The sequence below is a fragment of the Theobroma umbraticum genome, unplaced genomic scaffold, assembly GCF_002168275.2.
Source record: "Theobroma umbraticum cultivar Fairchild unplaced genomic scaffold, ASM216827v3 scaffold_130.0, whole genome shotgun sequence".
NCBI lineage: Eukaryota > Viridiplantae > Streptophyta > Magnoliopsida > Malvales > Malvaceae > Theobroma > Theobroma umbraticum.
The window spans coordinates 2,729,827-2,748,972 of record NW_018397264.1 but is presented as its reverse complement, the minus strand read 5'-3'; the positions used below and the strand labels follow the sequence as shown (position 1 = coordinate 2,748,972).

The window sequence follows — 19,146 nt, the reverse complement described above, 5'->3', positions numbered from 1 at the left end:
ATTCATTTTATACTTAATTTGATAGAATAAATGAATAAAAGCTCAGGTACCTGATTGATTGAAGAAATAAAAGTAAAATGGCGGATTTAGCATCAACCAAAGTAGAACAGGGGCATGAAAATTCAAAGAGGAAGTGTACACATATTATGCAAACTTTGGGTCAGATGTTTTAAATTTGCTGTTTTCTAACTTTTTATCATTTCCTAATTGGGTGTATTACTCAAAACCTAATATACCATACGATCTAAGGCCACATTGGCAATTGGGCGTCTCTATGCGTGTTCACTTTTTCTTCCCTAAGCATCTTGAACGTTAAGCAGATTCAAACCTACTATCTACAAGACTGAGCTGTAGCACAATTTACTTCTCTGAAACAAGATCAGAAATGAACTAATCAGGGAAAGAGCATTGAGCACCCAAGCTTGTCACCACAGCTGAAGAAGGCCAGCATAGTCACTACTCCTGACAGACCATCTGCATAGTTGTCGTACAAATGAAAATCAAATCTCTATAGAAACAGGGTGCAAGCATAGAAAGTTAGTCCCCCTATTATGTCTTACCCACTCATGCAGTTGCCTATTGTTGTTGAGTGGGATCAGTTGAAACATCAAAACCGGGAGGGATGAAAACAACATCATCCCACTTTGACGTTGAACCATCCTGCAAATTTTCATTGTTTTTTCAGCTTTACGGTTAAAACCAATCAACCTTTCTTCCCCCTAAAGCTCCATTTTTCTACTCTATCAAACAAAACGTCAAATAGAAATTATTAAAAGAAGCCACTTACTCTCATCCCCTTAATTATTTCCTCAAAAACAGCAACCTGTGAATTTTGTAATATACAGTGTAAGGAAAGTTAAATCTTCAAGAGACATTAGATCAAGTATACCTAAGTGTACATACACATACCTGTGAGTAATGAAATCATTTTTATTAAACAAATGGACAGCATACAGTCCCAAGCATTCTTATAGAGAAATTGGCAGCATACCTGAATGTCCCCCGGTCTAAAAGCAGGATTCAATTGATTCTGCTGGCGGGAAGCTCTCAGAAGGGATTGCTCTAAATCCTCCTAAAACAACTTCAAAATGTAAGAAGATCCGAAATAACAGCATGAAGACTAAGCATGAATACTGTATGTATAAGAAGGCTATCTATTTACCCACCTTTCTAAAGAAAACTGGTCGATAGCTCTTGTTCTGACTTCTTAATATCAAGCTCCTAGACTGACAGCCAAATATTTCAACAATTCCAAATGTTAGCCTAGAAATTCATACAAGTATCAAGTCAAGGTGATGCTCAGGTGCAAATGTAACAAATCAAACTGCAGGAGGACAGCCATTCTCTCCGAAGTTATGATGTTTACAGCAGATGCAGCTAAATAGCAACACATCTCCAGGCTCTATGACCCAGCCAAGCAAAGGATCAAATTCCAAAACAATTGACCCAGACAGAAAATGGATACAATTGTAAAGGCCACCTCAGATTAATTTTAAAGTGCATGAAATTCCACAACATGTGGCAACAAAAACGTTATTTTAATTAATCATGCAGAAACCCAGAGCTTTCAATCAATGATTTAACCAGATTATGATGGAAGAGCAGGAAGGACCAGACATTGCAGGCACAAACGCATAAAGGATTTACAAATCCATGTTCTCTAGCCATTGCTAATGCTAATGCTCTATCTCACTAAAAAAACACAACAACCACATGAATTCATGTGCACCAAGATTAATTCAGTTCCTTTTTTAAGTAGAGAATGATCATAACTACCATAAGCTACCGCATAATTTCGTATGTTATTTGATGTTTTCTGTTCCCAAATAACTAAAGCGCACAAGGAAATACACATGCTGCATATGATTAAACACTGCCAGACCTGGAAAACTGGAACGCCAGGGAAGCCATCATCAGAGAAACCAGCCCTTTCCCTTTCCTATTAAGAGAAAAAAATAACAAAAATCATTTTCTTGTATACATAGTTTAGTACATAATTTACGAGCAGCGAGTGAATTGGTAAATATAAACACTATCAATCTCGACAAGTGCATGCACAGATCATGGATTATTTTTGAGAGTGAAAACATACCATAATATCTTGTCATGTCGGGTAAAGGAGTGTTAAGTTAGCAGAAAATGCTATTTGGTTAGCAAGCTTTTTACCCATTTAGAGTTTGGCCGAAATGAGCCAGCCATTGTTCCTGTCGACACAGCTTATGACTACACAGAATTCTATATGTGCAATTTAATGAAATCAGGATATCTTTGAAAGCACACAGTTAAACTAGCCGACGCCAAACTTGACCATAAACATCCTTCTTGTTGTATCTCCGGTCCCAAGACCATGGCACATTTTCAGAGGAGTATGGCTGTTTGTGCACAGACATGCAAACATAAAAAAGAAGAAGAAAACTAAATTGAACAAAGAACAATAAAATTAATTAGCCTTTGTAACTGAGAGAAGAAAAGAGTGACCTCATAAATGTTGTGAACATAGCTAGTACTGCAGCAACTGTGCAAAATCTCCGAAAAAGACACATTAGTGTGATTTCTTTCACCATACTTCTGAACCAAAAGTTGAGTTCTCCAATATGCTAAGTTCTATACTTCATATTTATGGGTTGATAGAGATCCTCCAAATCTCTGGGAACTTAAAAGGTTTTCTAAAATCACATAGGTAAAGGATTTTATTTTTAAATAATGCACCAGTTCTTTCGTAGCACAGTTGTTAATCAAAAACAGAAACTACAGATATAAATTAAGTGAAGCACGATGAAGAAGTAATTGCCATTAAGCTCTGCTATTTTAACATAGATATCCCAGCCAACAATTACAAAGGTTCTACAGGAGAACAAGTATATTGAAATGATAATTTTACATGCAGACACTGAAGAAGATTAGGCACCAAAACATAATTCTCTTCCCAGGAAATGAGACCATGCAAATTAGTTTTACACTAAAAAATATTCGTAAGACGATCTCTTTTGCATATACCAGTCAAACCTCTGGTCAGGTGGTAAAAGGCTTAAGATCATAGGTAGCTCAAGTCCTCATGTCGGGCATCTGCCTTAATGTGGGTTACAGGATTAAAACCTATCACGTGTTACATGAAACAAAGAAGACAGAATATAGCATTCATCCATTTACAGATCAAAATAATGCTGAGCTTTAACACAACACGTATATTCAGTTGAATTGATCTAATGGCCACCATGCAGTGCAGACAGTCCCATTAATCTTCAAACTTAGAAAAACCCAAAAAAGAAAGCATAAAACTCACTTTATCCACATACTACAAGAAGGAAAATAGTTGAGAAATTTGCTCATTCTATAAGTAACCACTCACTCTAAGTGCATTTTTTATCTGAGCCGACTCTGGTATCAACCTTAATGCCACGCCGTCAACCTTCAGCTGGAAAACCTGCAAAACCCGGATCCAGGTTTGATTCCTCCAAGGATTATCAAAAGCAACAATGAAACAGAGCATTAGCTTCTTAGTGTACTCCACACACCTTTCTAACTTTTCTATACAAATTCAATCAATTAAACGCATTTAAAAAGAAGGAAAGAAAGAAAATGACCTTGTTGAGAGCAACAGCAACCACTTTAGAACCTCCTTTTCTCATGCCAGGATCCATACTCTTCATCTGTTCCAAAAGAGCCTCAGCATCCTCCTTCTTGAAACACAACAACCCGAGTGACTTTTTAGTCGAAACGCCCGAAACCAACACGAATTCCTCCTCCGAATTACTCAAAGCATAAACCGGAACCCCAGCCAATCTCTCTTCTATTACGTCAGCCGACATGGTAACCCCTGATTTTTTACTCAAATCAAGCTGGGTCTCGCTAGAATCAACAATTCGAGCAAAAACTGGGCCTTTTGGAGAAAAAGAAGGTGGATTAAAGTGAGAAAAAGTGCAGTCAAAAGAGGCCTTCAAGTGACGATGAGTTTCTTGGAGGAGAGAAGAGCAGTGGGTTTGGAGGTTAGAGAACGCTTGCTGGAGGTTCAGGAGAGGAGGGGGTTGTTTTAATGGTGAGAAAAATTTTGGGGTTATGGAGTCGGTAGCGGAGTTCATTTTCTCGGGAAAATTTTATGGAAAGAGAGGAGTAAACAGCAGAGAGTGAGGTTTTGGGCTTTGACAGAATTAAGAAATGACAAACACGTAGAGAGGGAAATAGAAAGTGTGCTTTCTGGTAGCGGAGGGTTTTTGTTGGGTGGTTCCGATAGCACTGGAACTAGATTATTCGGCCAAATGGAAAATGTAGATTTTTTTTCTATGATATATAGAATTTTGAAACATAATCAGTAAAGTACTCTTGGGATTTTTGGAGTTTATTTTTGCAAAATATTTTTTTTAATGTTTTAGGTGTCAAAGTCTGTTATGTTTAGTCTATATAATTAGAAGAAGTCATTTCTCATTTAAAGTTTCATAAAGTTTAAAAGTTCTTTGGATAATTAAAATAATGAAAACTTTCATAAATGTAAAATATTTTACAAATATATGAAAAAAATTAAATTGACTGGCGTAAAATATTAATTCAAGAAGGACGTGAAGCTTTTCTCATCTATCTTTCCATGAATCTCACGTAGATAATATTATCTTCTATTTTTTGTGATATGGATCTCACAAAACAATAAAGTATCATTTTTTATCTCTTTTTTATTATTATTTTTCTCAACAACGCATCATTAACTACTTTTATGTAATTATTTTATAACGATTATATCACTATAACTATTTCTACTAAGATATTATAATTTTTAATATGATACAAAATAATTAAAAAAATTATATAGTATACAAAATTATTTTTTCACACATGAAAATCTATCATTTCTTTTCATTTTTAAATTCTAATTTATTCATTTAATAAATTAATCAGCATAATAATACGATGAGAAATAAATAAATAAATAATATTAAATATTATTTATATATAATATTTTTAATATTGAAAAAATATTGTAGAAGAAAAATATTGATATTTTTATGATTTTATGGTAAAAAATTTATTGAAAAAATTTAGAAGATAACTAGTTTTAAAATTAGTTAGTTTATAATTAACTTTTTTTAAGAATTACTTGTTATCAATTTTTGTAAAAACATGCAAATAGTGAAATTAATTATTGAAAACAGTCTATGGAATATTGCCGACCTTTTTGAAGCAAAGCACACACCCTACTCTACTTTGAGAAATCGATTGAGCAAATGTTCTCTCCTGTGCTCAAAGTAGAGGGGGATCTGTACCGTTAACAGGATCAGCATCAGTCACATGAATGGTCTCATTCATGGGTTAGTGTGCAACCCACGCCATGCCGTAATGTTAATTAATCACAGTAATTATATTTGTTAATTAAATGATAACTCAAAAAGAATGGTTTTTAAATCTATGAATGCATATTTGCAGTTAATCAAGCCGCAATTAATTTCATATATCACTATTGAACTTTCATAAAATAAATAATAAAATATCCATCTAAAATATCATATTGTTATTAATCATTTTCAACTTTAAGATTAAAAAAAATTATAAGATTACCCACGGATCGCTTTAAAACTTAACTACAGGACCTTAATTATAGTTTCCAAAAGCAAATGAAAAAAATTTATTGCTAACTAAAGCAATAGAATACAATTTAAAAGTAAATTAACAACCGGCGACAGTGCAGAAAAATTCTATTCCTTTCTTCTTTCTTTCTTTCTCTTCTCTGGAGTTATCCAGATGCTTCCTTCCGTCTTCTTTTCTGGCCCCTTTTTCCCTAGATGGATCTTAAGACCATCCAAGCTAGGTTGGGCCATGGTTTGGTAGAACAGAAGGTCTTCGAGATGGTTTGGGGCAGTGATAATAGTCCAAGGGTGACCATGGATGGTGATGAACCTCGTGACGATGGTAAGATGATGGTTCAATTTTTATTTATTTAATATTATAAATATATATAACTCCAAGTATATAATATAATTTTTTAATATTTTTTATATAAAATTTTAAAATTATTACTAATGTTGAATATTTAAGGATTGGTGTAATATTTTTTTTTTCAGATTTTGTTGTTGTCCCTGTCCTCAATCGTTGCCGTTTGTTGACATCAAAATCATTTTGGTCTTCACCAAACACAAAAAAATAATTATAAAAGAATAAGTAAAATGATGTGACAGTTATCCTTGTCATTCAATTAGATTCTGAATTACTTTAATAATTTAGAGAGATTAAAAAGCCTATTTTGTCTTAATCATTATAGATAGTATTTCCAACGGGAAAAAAGACCTATCGTGGGAAGGGATAGCGTAGGGTGTAATAGAGATTAATTACAAGCATGAGACACATGAATATTTCCTATTCCCTATGAGATAAAAAGGCGTATTTGGCCTTTAGGTGTGTGCTCACGGTACAACGTAGCATTATACACTAGGCAGCACATCTCTGTCGCATTGGTTAGGTCAAAGTGGGTGTCGTTTGTAGTATAACGGCAACTTCCTATACAAAACAAAAAGGGCGTAAGGAGGAGCGAAGATTGCGTCGTTTGTGGGAAACGCATCCGTGTAACAGCGGCTCCTGATTGGGCAAAGTTGTTACAGTTGGACTCCGTCTGGTGGCTGGGGTTTATTTACATTACATTTGATTTAGCTGTTCAGTCAAGATTACGTTTCCGTTGTCTGTTGGAGATAAATGTCTCACAGCTCTGTGGGTTTATAGTTTCCCGAAAATTGAAAGATCTGATTTTGGCAGAGCGGTGCACGTTAGTCATGGGTGCCTCCATGTGCAACCAAGGTTTCAATCACCTGCAACTGCCTGTAGTTTATTTATATATGTTTTTGATGTAAATATGAACTGTAACTAGGTTAAAATTTAATGTCAAATACTAAGTACATATATTTATTTCTTTCCCATTTTTCTTTATAAAAATGATTGGCTGATTGGGTTATAACATAGTAGGTTTAACTCTCTAATTCCTTAACTCAATTCATTGTAGTACATCATAAGATTTGGATACTAAACATTACAAAGATGATTGATTAGTTTCTAGAATGAGTAACATTAACTCTTTTTCTCATTCTGTTTTACACCAATGGCATGCCTATACATGGAACTCTAAACTTCTTTAGACAATTATCACCAAATAATATGGCCCTCGATTCTTCCTTTTAAAGGGAGAAATAAACATTTCCATAAATTCATCGAGTACAGAATTCGCTTAGGTTCAACCCTTCACTATCAACCTCTTAAAACTCTCATTCATGGAGTAGTTAGTACTAGCAGATAACGATTGAAAAAAAGGCCAGAGGCAGTTGATAACATGCGCACATGGGGTACAGGATAAGCCGTTCTCATCAAAGAGACCCATCAGTGTTCCGTACAGTCCCATTTTAGGAGTTTAAGAGCCCACCACCATATGCATTACACAAAAGAAAAAGAAAAAGAAAAAGGCTTTTTCTCTTCTGGCCTTTTCACTATTATTACTTACTATACACTCACTCCACAAAAGTCAGTCTTCCTTCGTTGGTTTTGATTTTCTTTGTGGAAAAATCCTTCCTTTGGTTTTGGTTTAGTCTCTTCGCCTTCCTTTCTCTCCAGTTTCTTGTCTCAAAACACTCTCTAAAACTCAGAACTTTGTTTCTTCTTGTTCATAATTGTTTTTGTCATGGACCGCCAAGATCAGGGAAAAAATCATTCCTCAGGTTTTTCTTTTTCCTCTCTTTTTTGTGCATGATTTGGTTTTATTTTCATGGCTTTATCATCATTTTGGGTACTAGAAGTTGTTTGCCTTTTCCACTTTGTATTGGTTACTTATTTGCTAGTATGAAAAACTATTTCTGGGTTTTCTTGTTTCTTGAAAAAACTGCAACGTTGCTCTTCCTTCTGCCATTAATTTTGTTTTCTTTTTTTTTTTCTCAAGAACTATTTTGTTTATATGGGTTTCTTCTTGTTTCTAAAAATAACCATTTTTTTTCATTGTTTTCTGATTTTCTTTTGTGGTTCTAATTTTACGCTTTCTAAACTATGCTTATTTCTCCATATACATACATACATATATATATATGTATAAGTCCTGGTTTACCTTTTTTTTTTTCTTCATTTTCATCTTTAAAACTGGTTAATTTGATTTCCTTGATTTTGCAGGGCATGAGAGCCATGGAGTTCATTTGTGTCACAAATGTGGGTGGACTTTTCCAAACCAACATCCTAGTGCAAGACACAGGCGTGCTCACAAGAAGATCTGTGGAAACATTGAAGGTTACAAGCTAGTTGACTCAGGGGATATTACCCTTTCAACTGCTTCTGATGATGAAACACCTTCTGATGAGGATCACCAATCCCCAAGTAAGCACACATGTCTCATTTCCTAACTGTATGCGTTTCCGCTTTTATCATAATCATGGTCTCTTTGTATATTGGTGGAGAAGGTAAATTTTGAATTTTGATATAAATAAATGGGCTAGTTGGATCGATCAAAAAAAAAAAAAAAGCGCTAGCTGGGGTAATTTGTTGAATTTTAAAGGGATTGGGGGGAAGCATGAGAGTATTAGTTGAACTAATTATCTAATGTGTTACTTTTGGTGAATCTAGTTGCTCAAGTTCCAAAAGTTCTGGAAAGCGGTAGTCTGAAGAAAAGTATCAGTGGAATTGGAGCAATGTCGAATAGATCTGAAGATGAAGTCTTTTCAGATGCTGCAATGGAATTTCAAGACAGTGGTAAGGGAAGGCAGGACAGTTTGGATAATGCTAGCAAAGCAGACAAGATAGATGAGAAGGATCTTACTGCCACCATTTCTTTTAAAGACTGTGAAGATACCGGTAAGTTTTGGATGAGACTTGACAATAAATTGATGTTGGCAATTTTGGGTGTGGACATGTGTTGCGTGTTAGGTGACCAAATGAATGGTTTGTCTGAGAAATTTAATTATGTCAGTTGCTTGTGGATTTAATGGCATATCTAATTTGCATATATGCAAGGCTCAGCGGTAGTTTGTCTCCATTCCAGTAGTTTCTGGCTATTATATCAAAGAATAGACTTGATTTTACAAATAGATGTGACATTAAATGAAGACAAACTTATGTTATTTTATTACTAGCCTGCTGCATACTCATACACGTGAGTGTATGAGAACAAAGCATTCAAAATAGGATTAGAAGAGAGAAAGGAGGGAGGAATCAGAAAAGAGTAACTTGAAATTGTATGTTTTATTGTTGTTTGTTTTAAAGAGAGAACCGTAGTAGGTGAGTATGATAAAATTCAATTGGACTATATGACTAATCTGCCCAAACTTGATGTAAGTTTTTATTTGTTTGATTGGTTATTTTGTAAATTCAAAACTGAGTTGGCCTGTACCAATTTGAAGATTAATTGGACTATCCCTGTATATAAATGATGGAGGTCATTACTATTTTGGTGATTATGACTTCAGGATGACTGACTGAAATTTTTCAAAAATGATCGTATTATTTTTGAAGTTCCATTTTTCTGGAAAACGACACTATGTCTTATGTTGTAGATAGCAAGTCATGAGGTTTAGTGCTTGTTTCAAAGTTTGTGGCAGATGCTTGCACCATGTGTTAGCTTCTTCTGTTGATTTACTAACTGCTAGAATTTGAAAGGTGACACATGTGACACCAATCACATGGTTGCATTATGCTTCTGAATTCACTGTGTTGCTACAAAATTTTCAAAAATTTTAAAATTAAGTTATAAAATACTTAATATGTATCATGTTATGAACTGTGCTTCAGTTTTGTTCTGCTTTTTGATGCTCCTGAACCAACCTAAAGGGGAATTTTTATCTATCCACTTATTTACTTATTCTTATTGATTTGAACCTGATCCAAGCCTATGCTACAGACACCCAAACAACACCTTAGGATGTAACACAAGACTAAGAAAAAAGTTTTGTATTGGATTAGAGATTTACTGCTTTGGGTGCTTCAAGGATATTATATCAATTTCCAGCCTGTATCTGACATCTAGTGTGTATAATAGGCTAAGTTTGCCAAACCATAGCACATAAGGTTACATGCAAATCACCATTCTTGTCATTTAGATTCAGAATAAAAGAAATGAAACTCTCACTAAATTTTCAGTTCTTTTTGGGTGGACAACATTGATTGAGGTGTCAATTGGTATATTTTCTAGCATAAGTGTTGATCTAACTTTAAAAATTTGGTTTCATCTACCTATGCAGATATTCTTCAACCACCACAGAATCCAGCTGACACAAGCCAAAATGTGAATGCTGTTCTAGAAAATATTCCTATTATGTCGAGTGGCACACTGGAGCACCAAGACATTGGCTTGAGCTATAGTAAAGATTCTGATGATAGGAATGGTTCTGCATGTGATGTGGTCCTCACAAAACCAGAAACAATAACAGGTGTCTCAGAAGAGAGCAGGAAAGTCAGTGCTGTGCATAGTGTGGTAGAATGCTCTATTGAGCAAGAGACTGATGCAATTGAAAATGAAAAAGGCAAGTTAAACAAAAACCTAGCGGGTGGCTCTGTTCTGCCTAGTCAACATTGTGGCGAATTATCTGAATCGGTATTTGTGTCTGAAAAGAGACTGGAGGGAACTTCAGATACAGTTCTGACTGATGATATTGTTCAATCAAAGGAAGAGTTTAGCGACAGGTTGGCTTCTAAGATGGCAATGAGTGAAAATGGCGAGGAAGAGACTGATGGAAAGGGAAACCCAAGAAAGAGAAACCTAATGGATGTTGTGGCATCAAACTGTGAATATGCCAGTATAACATCTGAAAAGAGAGAGGATATAACTTCAGAGAGTGGGCTGGCTGACAAAATTGTTGAATTAGAGGAGAATACTGATAAATTGGCCCTCAACAAGGTCATAGATAATCTTTCCCTTAAAGATGAACCTACTAAGCCAATGGATGTGTCTGCAGATACCTTTCAAATGAAGACTGATGCAGCACAAGCTACAGACTTTGCCACTTCTGTCAATTCAAATGAGGTCTACGACAAAGAGGAAAAGGAAAATGAAAGTGTTTATGTGCTTTCAGTCCCTGATGATATTCCTATTGTTGACAATGCTGAAATCAAGCTTGAAGGTTTTAAAGATCATAAGGGAGTCAAATTACCCCAATTGGAGGCCTTGGCTTCTGAAGAAATAATCATTGGTACGGAATATGAAGTCAGAGACCATGTTTCTCAGGAGAAATCAGATACTTTCTGGTCAAATCAGTTGGATGAAAACATTAAGGTAGATACTTCACAAATGCATGATGTTGAAGTTAGCCATAAACTTGGTGGGGATAATGAGGCTATGGTTAAAGAAGTGCTTGTTGAGGGGAAAGCTGATGTGCTTGAGATCAATAAAGGGTCTAATGCATTAGGGTCTCCTGTTGATGCTGATACAAGTGAGAATGAGAAGGACCACAAAGTCTACTCTCTTCAAGAACAGCAGCCTGTTTATGTTACTGATGATTTACATCAGACAGGTTTTTCGGGAAGCATGATAAATGTTGTACCTGATGTGAATCCTATGGTTCCTCCTGCAGATGCTGAGGCCAGAAAGTTAAATAATGTAGTTGGCAGTGATGATATGGGTATTCCTGAAAGCACTAGAACTGGGGCAATTGATGTAGCAGGGAGCAACAAAGACAGGAGAATTGATGATGGGAATTATGTGGAAAACACTGAAACATTATGTGAATCTACTAATAATTCTTCTCTCCCCCAAACTAATTCAGCATCCAACTTATTTGAAGTTGACAATTCTAATGATATTAGGACAAGAAAAGCTGAAAAATATGATATTGATGTAGTTGAAAGTGGGGAAGGATCGGAGGAGGGATACATTTCAATGAAAACCAACTCTGCATTTGAATCCAGTAGCACTCATCATCAATCCCCAGTTGTCACAGAAGAAGTGAATAATGAATATGTGAGAACCTTATCTGAGACTGAAGGCCCACAGTTGGATAGAGTTTCAAACAGTCAAGATGACATAAAGGAATGCGAAATAAATAGGGATAACAAGGTACAGGGAGAGTGTGCTGGTAAAGATCTTATGGCATCTGCATTAGATCACAGTGGAGGAAATGAATTTGGGAGAACTTCAGAGGACCAGTTAAAGAAAGAGTTGAATCATTTGCCGTCAGATGCCGAGCCTACCAGTCAAAGTTCTGGTGCTGTTGATGATAGCCATACCGGAGGGTCTAGAGTGGATGCTTCTGGGATTAGCACCATAACTTTGCCAGGAGAGGCTGATAACGGCTTTGTTAAACATCAACTTGATACAACTGTAGTTGATGTTTCAGTTGAATCAAGTAGTCAAACTGATAGTTTGGAAGGCCAATGGGGATCTGTTTCAGGTACGTCAGCATCTTCTTTCTCAATAAATATGTGGTGAGAACTTTTGTGGTATAAACTTATCCTACTACGATGAAGAATATCTAATCTAACTTTACTAAGCATTTATAAACTTATATGAAGTTTAGAACCAGTTCGATCTGAAGTAGGCTACTTTAGGTTGTAGGATACTCAATCATGAATTATGTATGCAGTAAAATGTATGGTTGTGTGTGTGTGTGTGCATATTTCTAGAAATAGTCTTGACTTAGATGGCTGAGACTTAAGATGGTTTATTGTTTTTCTGCACGGAACAGTTCTTTCAACTCAATCAGATTACCCAGCCGTTGTCGACACTGAAACTTTACCATCAACTGGTTCACATGCTTCGGCAGAAGCAGAGAAAGACAACATAAAGAAGTCAAAACTTGCATCTGAGGGACAACATTTTGATAAATCAGATGAATTTGAGCCGCCATCTTTCATGACATTGGTTGAGCCTGGAGGCGGTGACCAAAAAGTTGCTGCTTCTGAAATCCAGACAGCACAAAACGAACAACACCCCAGAGCCGCACCTCTGCAAGCTGGCTGGTTTCCTTCTCTTGCTTACGTGGCAAATGAGTCTCAAGGAAGAAAGAAGAATGAAGAGATCATAGCAAAGGTAACTAACTGGAATGCAAAGCAGCACACGCCTTTGAAGAACCTACTGGGTGAAGCCAACAGTGAAACCAAACCGAAGTCGCCTAACGCAAAAGAAAACCCAGCTGTTGTAATTCCAAGAGAGGAAAAAGTAGCCAAAGATAATGGAGCGTTGGGTACCAAAGTCAGCTCAATTCTGGGCCCTGAAACATCTGTGGCTGAGCCAACCAATACGGAAGCAGGGAAAGAATGGAACTCGCCTGCAAGGTATCCAGCTGATATTAAGACAGAGAAAAGGAAGGTGAAGGGTAGGCCCCTATGGGTACAGTTTGTATGCTGCTCATCTGTAAATTAGTATTATAAAGTTCTCCAGGACTGAATTAAGAGACGTTACTGAGTGGGGGTGCCTTGATGCTGCAGCATTACTTGTAGCCAAGTGGTTTTTAGCCTTGAATTTTGTTCAGTGTTGAAAATTACCACCCGCATCCAGTGTTAGTTGTAATTTTGTGCCCATAAGTGAACTATTAAGTTGAGGGATTGAACAAATTTTAGTAATGCTAAGCGTATCTCGTGTTCTTTGTATATCTCTGATCAAACCTGCCCGTCTTGTTTCTATTTGTAAGATTTTCCATATACCCTTTCAGCGTGATTGCACTATGAATAAATTAACTTCTTTTTTTAACGGTCCTCGCCTACATAGTTTGAAATTAAATATATAATTTTTTCAATTGTAATGGAAATTTAGATTGACGATAAAATTTCTATGATCTTAACCCAACGAATATCCAATGTTTCTTCTATATAACAACTGAAATAGTTAAAGGGTGTTTATATTTATAAAATAGAATTGATGAATTAAAATAACAATATTTCTTCTAAAATTTTGATCAGGTGCTTTCTCGTAACCAGATCAGGATTGTTCACCATCGAAATTAATCAAAGCAAGAAACTTCAACATGATCTGAAAGACTGGATCTGCTTTTGATGAATACCCATTCTGGCCTCCATCTGCAATCTACCCAATATCTGCTACAATTATCCAATTTGGACTATTAATTAAAATTTTGTGTATGTGATGATATAATGATCTAGCACAGGGCTGTTACCATTTGCCAAAAGAAGTCTCTAGCAACTAGCTTAGAGACTTCAGGTGGCATAAAGATCCGAGTGCTAATAAAGTTGCCTTTTTTTTTTTTTTAAAAAAAAGGTATATATTGTAGATCCAATTGGATCAATACTGAATGAGTTCATTGCACCTGCTATACTGGTTTTGTTGATGTTTCTTTTATTATTGGGGTTCGCTTTTTTCCTTCTGATTGCAATTCCTCTACGACGCCACGCTACTAAGGATTTTTCCAAATATGGGAAAGTTATAAATTTTAATAGGTTTCTTGGTTTAGCAGAGGTCAAGAATCCTAAAAAATCTGGCTGCTCCTTTTTGAATCCACGTCTGAGAGCAAGATGCAGGCAGTTACATGGTAGAAACCAACTATATCTGGCAGATGAAAGAGCAGCTGCGAATTCAACTTCTGTTCCTGGGGCTGTAGAATGAAAGAACATGATTGGAGCTGGAGATCATGGGGTAGGAAATAGTGCAGAAGGTGATGAAATACCTGGACGTCGTAGCATTGAAAGAGCCATAGAGGAGCGCCTGGCCATGAATGTAAAAGGAAATACTGTAGCTGAAAGCAGGGCTTTTGAATTTAAAGTTGTTGCAAGGGATGGGCTGGATGCTTCTATCGGGAAGTTGGAAAATGGTAAAACGACACAACTAAAAGAATTATTAAATTCGAATCAAGTTGGATTAGGTTCAATGGTGACAGAAGGAGAATTGAAAGTAGAAAATGAGCAGCAAAAGGATCCTCAGGGAGGCGAAGAAGAGCTTGAAATCAATATGCACGAGGGATATCATGTAGTTTGCGTTGGTGAAACCAGTGAAGGTGCTGATTCAGTGGCTGGAAACAGGGTTCAAATATTACAGAAGAGTCCAGAACATCGGACACCGACGGACCTGAAGGTTTTACAAAATTATGATGTTTATGAAGCTTCTGTTCAAAGCGCCACGGCTGTTGATAACAATCATGTGAGGAACTTCTGTTTGGATGCTCCCCCTGGAACTGCCCACCAGCCTTCAACGGAAGAAGGTATTCTTTCATAAATTTTTTGTTTACATGCAATTGCTATCTGTTTCGCGTGCATTAGCTTTAAACTGAGACAACTAAATGCAGATCTTTTATTCATCCCAACGAATCAAAAACAAGAAAGTAGCTTCCGCGTTACATACCCTTTAACCACTAAAGAAGCGGCCATTAGTGCGTGTCACCACCATTTCCATTGCTTGCAGCATCAATCAATTCCCCTTTCAAATGCCATTATCATGATTATGGCCGGTAAAAGTTGAAATATGAACAATTTTCAATGGTACTTAATCACAAAACATGGAACTAGCTTTCTCAAAGATAATAGAAATCAGAGGATATTTTACGTGTTAATTATGAAGGACTTACTGGAAATCCTTGCAACTGCAAGGTTTCTTTTATATAAACTCTTCGGTTATCTGTCAAAATCCCCGCTGGGTGGTTGCAAGTCCTGCAGTTAATTGCTTGAGGATAAGTTTTTGAATATTACAGGAGATTGTAACATTGAGAATGTAGTTTGTTTGATTGTTCTGATGAAGCATATCATTATTCTCCTGTAAGTTGTTATAATTTGACGGTTTGAATATTTGACTTTCTAGCAACTACACAAGCAGCAGAGAAACTGAATTTGGAGAAGCAAGACACTGAACTGGAGGCTTACATTTTAGACAAATTGAGCGCGCTTCAGCCATCTTTCAGGACGTTGCTTGAACCAAGTGTTGTAGGCACCAGTTCCACTGTTGGCTCTTCACAAAATTATAAGACAGGACAGGAAGCTGGAAAGTCAAAATGGAAAAAGAAAATTGAGGACATTGTTGCCAAGGTAACAAAAAATTCGGGCTCCAAGAAACGTCTGCAATCTCCTCTGGAAAACGTTCTGTACGAAGCCGATGTCAAAGGCATTCTGAAAATGAGACGGGAAGAAGAGAGGAGAAAGAGTCAAGTGAAGCAGAGAACAGGATGGCCAAGAGCATGCATTTGCTGCCTGCATAGTAAAAGCACTGGAAGAACATGGAGGAATGGAAATTTCAGCTGGAGGAGTACAGCTCCGATTGGTAAGTAAAAAAACTAACCCACCAATATCATTACATTGTCTTGCAGGAATTGTCTTATGGAGGAGATGATTCTTGTTTCAATAATTCATTATGCTAGTTAGAGGGTTTTATTTCTTTTTTTGAAAGTTGGTATTTTATAGATGAGTCAAGCTACAATGCCATGTGGAGTCTTAAACTTTAATGGTAAAAAACTCTTTTTGGCATAGAAGCTAGCTTTGGAAACTGCCTGAACTGTACATTTGCAAAAGAAAACAAGCTGCTCAAAAAGCTATTGGCAGCATCCTCAGAAAGAAACAGCCCCTAAACAAAAATTTAGTTTTGGCTTATACCCTATCAAAGTGTAAAGAGAAGATAAAAAAATAAACAGCAACAGGAACAAGATGGTCTTCCTTAGCGGAACTGAAGAGATTAACCACTCCAGCCTATGCGATTTGCAGAAGCCTCAAAAGCCAGAAAAGAAGACTAAATAGAATCTCGTGCTGAAGCCTCCTTATATCAGTCATCCCTCTTGAAGTTAATCAAACGAAATCACCCAAAAGCACACCTATTGTTTCAAAAGCTGCAACAAACCATTGTTACCCAGCACAAGTAGCCCACCATTCATTGTGTTTCTCAAGCTTCAACCTTAACAAGCATCGCTCTGCATCTCCCCTCTGCTATATCCATCCCTTCACCACACCATAGCCCAAAATGCTTATCAATCGCCTCAAAGGACCAGCATTGTCAACAGCCAATCCTTTCACCAGAAAGCAGCATAGAACACAAAGCCACATCCACAAAAGCCCAAGGGATTGGTGGAAGACTAAACAACACTTAATTGAAGGAAAAAAGGGGGAATAATAAAATTCATTACTTTGAACATTTTATAAAAGTTCAGATCGACGAATAAAAAAGTAATCAATCGTCAATCAGTAATAAAATTATTTCTTCTTCAAAAGTTTTAGAGGATGAACAAAGCATATATTAAAGAAAATGATAATATATATAGAGGCTATTAGACGACAATGATTTTACAATTTCATCTTTAGTTTCAGATAATTGTTCTATGTCAAAAATATATATATTAAACGGATGTATGAATATAAATGCCCTCTTTTAATCACAAAATCGTCTTTTCGTCTTTGTTTCTCTCCTATTCCTTCCTTAACAAATAGGACAAAATATTTCTATATTGGATGTATGTGAAAGGTTTGAAAGTTGTTTGATGACTTTGGTTGCTGTTTCTGGATATTCATCTAGATGCTCCTTTTAAGCAAAAATAAAAATAAAAATGAAAGACCTGTCTATTAGGGCATTGAATACGAATTTGCATAGAAAGGATTGTTTTGATGGAAAATGGATAAGATCTAGTTTGCTGAGCTTTATCAGTAGGTTGGAGTCAAAATCAAACCTTTTTATGCAAGAGACGACTAAGTCATGCCTCAGCTGATATGCATTTTCGATATACAGACATTTTCAGGAAGAGTTGAAGTCAATAACGTGATGATATGGAAATATTATTGTACCGGATTCAGCAGAAATTGCCTGAAAGAATTAGCACATGATTAATTATTATATGTTAAATTATATTCCCTCAAATAGTATGTAGAAAGTCATATCCAGAATTCTCTGATTAAGACTTTTATCAAATCTATCTTCAAGCTGTATTTTTCCCAGCTATTCATACGCGGCCTTTGCCTGAATATATCATCCTTTTATTTACCTAGGCTTTTTCTTATTATTATTTATTTACCTATTTATGTTTTGTCTTGTCTATGAAATTGAACACTATTCCCTCGGCCTCAAATCCAAATTTATTAGGTCATTTTATTTTATACTACCATTTAAATGCAATTAAAGCTTATAGTTTTTGTAGAATTTGTTTTTTTCAAAGGGTAGGTAATTATTTGACAACCATTTTTTAAAAGTACAGATCATAAATTATATTTAAATTGTGAGTTTAGTCTGACAAAATGTTACATTTTAATCAAGTACAATGATGAACTCATATTTTAAGAGCCAAACATGCAATCTATTTATAATACTATATCTATACTGTTGGAGTTTATTATGTCGATAAAACCTGGATTTTTGCAATTGGTTCCAAAATTAAGTACAAATTATGAACAATGATATAAATGAATCGTGAACTTAGTTTTAATAGCACCAACAGTGACATTTGTTAATCGACTTCACATTTATATTAATGGTGAAAACAATGAATACTTTATAAGATGAGTTTTGTTCTTTCAAAAGAATAATAATAAAATGTTATTATACTTATCTAATATTTTAATTTTTTTTGTAGACGTTATAGTTCAACTTTAACAAATACTAGTTAAATTCTGTTTTCGCAATAATATCCAGGTTGGACGGTCGTACCGCCAGTGATTGTTGTATTTCGCTAATAGTAGAATTAAAGGAATCTGCACCAAAGCTAGAGCTTTGACCTTGGAAAAAGAAATCTAGAAATGATTGAAAATAGGTTTCACGCCATTAGCAAGCATTCCCCTCTATCGTCTATGCAATACGACTTTCATGTGAACAAAGTATTCTCACTTTTCAACCTTTTTTGCTTTTTGTTTTTTGTTTTTCGGTGTTCCCTTCTCATTTTTATGGTAGACTTTGGCTCGGTCTTATGAGAAAGTTCTCCTTCGGCTTATCCAATAAAAGAAATTACTCGGTTACCTTCTCTTAATTTGTTTCCAGGAATCATCACCCATCTAAAGTAATTTAGAGATTGTGAAGGTGGAAAAAGCTTTGGGTGAGTTCACATGGAGGTTCTACCCCTTCCATGCCATTTGGAATCCCACAGAGGTTATCTTGGAATAAGTTGATTTTTGAGGATATGGCAGAGGTCAATAGAAAAGTAAAAATTGGCTAGTTCCCTGCAAAATATGTCTAGCTTAACGCGTTTGCACAAGGCAAGCAAGGGATCTGTTGGGGTTACATGAACAACTGGACTAAGGATATTGCCATTTCCATCTACCCACCCACCCACTGTTTTCCAACGAAGCCCTTAACAAACATGT

The 19,146-nt window shown here is 35.9% G+C and overlaps 2 protein-coding genes across 3 annotated transcripts; one reads left to right on the top strand and one right to left on the bottom strand.

Moving 5' to 3' along the window:
* Positions 1–31: 31 nt before the first annotated feature.
* TIC22-III (Tic22-like family protein) lies at positions 32–4,170 on the bottom strand. 2 transcript variants are annotated; one of them, XM_021434848.2, is made up of 8 exons: positions 3,585–4,170; positions 3,350–3,415; positions 1,883–1,939; positions 1,167–1,226; positions 992–1,072; positions 788–823; positions 561–660; positions 32–474 (listed from the first exon to the last, which is right to left on the bottom strand). In XM_021434848.2, exons 1-7 carry the CDS (start codon positions 4,077–4,079, stop codon positions 577–579), a joined length of 879 nt encoding a protein of 292 aa, XP_021290523.1. In that variant the 5' UTR covers positions 4,080–4,170; the 3' UTR covers positions 32–474; positions 561–576. The 2 variants fall into 2 exon arrangements, with proteins under 2 accessions (XP_021290523.1, XP_021290522.1); XM_021434847.2 differs by having other exon boundaries at positions 3,350–3,424; positions 3,585–4,167.
* Positions 4,171–7,423: 3,253 nt separating this feature from the next.
* LOC110421798 (Pentatricopeptide repeat (PPR) superfamily protein) lies at positions 7,424–13,524 on the top strand. The gene is made up of 5 exons (XM_021435471.1): positions 7,424–7,682; positions 8,125–8,325; positions 8,572–8,799; positions 10,182–12,326; positions 12,621–13,524. Exons 1-5 carry the CDS (start codon positions 7,646–7,648, stop codon positions 13,295–13,297), a joined length of 3,288 nt encoding a protein of 1,095 aa, XP_021291146.1. The 5' UTR covers positions 7,424–7,645; the 3' UTR covers positions 13,298–13,524.
* The last annotated feature ends 5,622 nt before the right edge of the window (positions 13,525–19,146 follow it).

What these genes read in the sequence shown, in the direction of transcription:
- LOC110421798 (XM_021435471.1), top strand. Translation starts at nt 7,646, where the DNA reads ATGGACCGCCAAGATCAGGGAAAAAATCATTCCTCAG. An exon ending in TGAGGATCACCAATCCCCAA is followed by an intron (nt 8,326 to 8,571) that starts GTAAGCACACAT and finishes TGGTGAATCTAG; the next exon opens with TTGCTCAAGTTCCAAAAGTT. An exon ending in CCAATGGGGATCTGTTTCAG is followed by an intron (nt 12,327 to 12,620) that starts GTACGTCAGCAT and finishes TGCACGGAACAG; the next exon opens with TTCTTTCAACTCAATCAGAT.
- TIC22-III (XM_021434847.2), bottom strand. Translation starts at nt 4,079, where the DNA reads ATGAACTCCGCTACCGACTCCATAACCCCAAAATTTTTCTCACCATTA. An exon ending in GACCAGTTTTCTTTAGAAAG is followed by an intron (nt 1,073 to 1,166) that starts GTGGGTAAATAG and finishes AAGTTGTTTTAG; the next exon opens with GAGGATTTAGAGCAATCCCT. An exon ending in TTAGACCGGGGGACATTCAG is followed by an intron (nt 824 to 991) that starts GTATGCTGCCAA and finishes CAAAATTCACAG; the next exon opens with GTTGCTGTTTTTGAGGAAAT.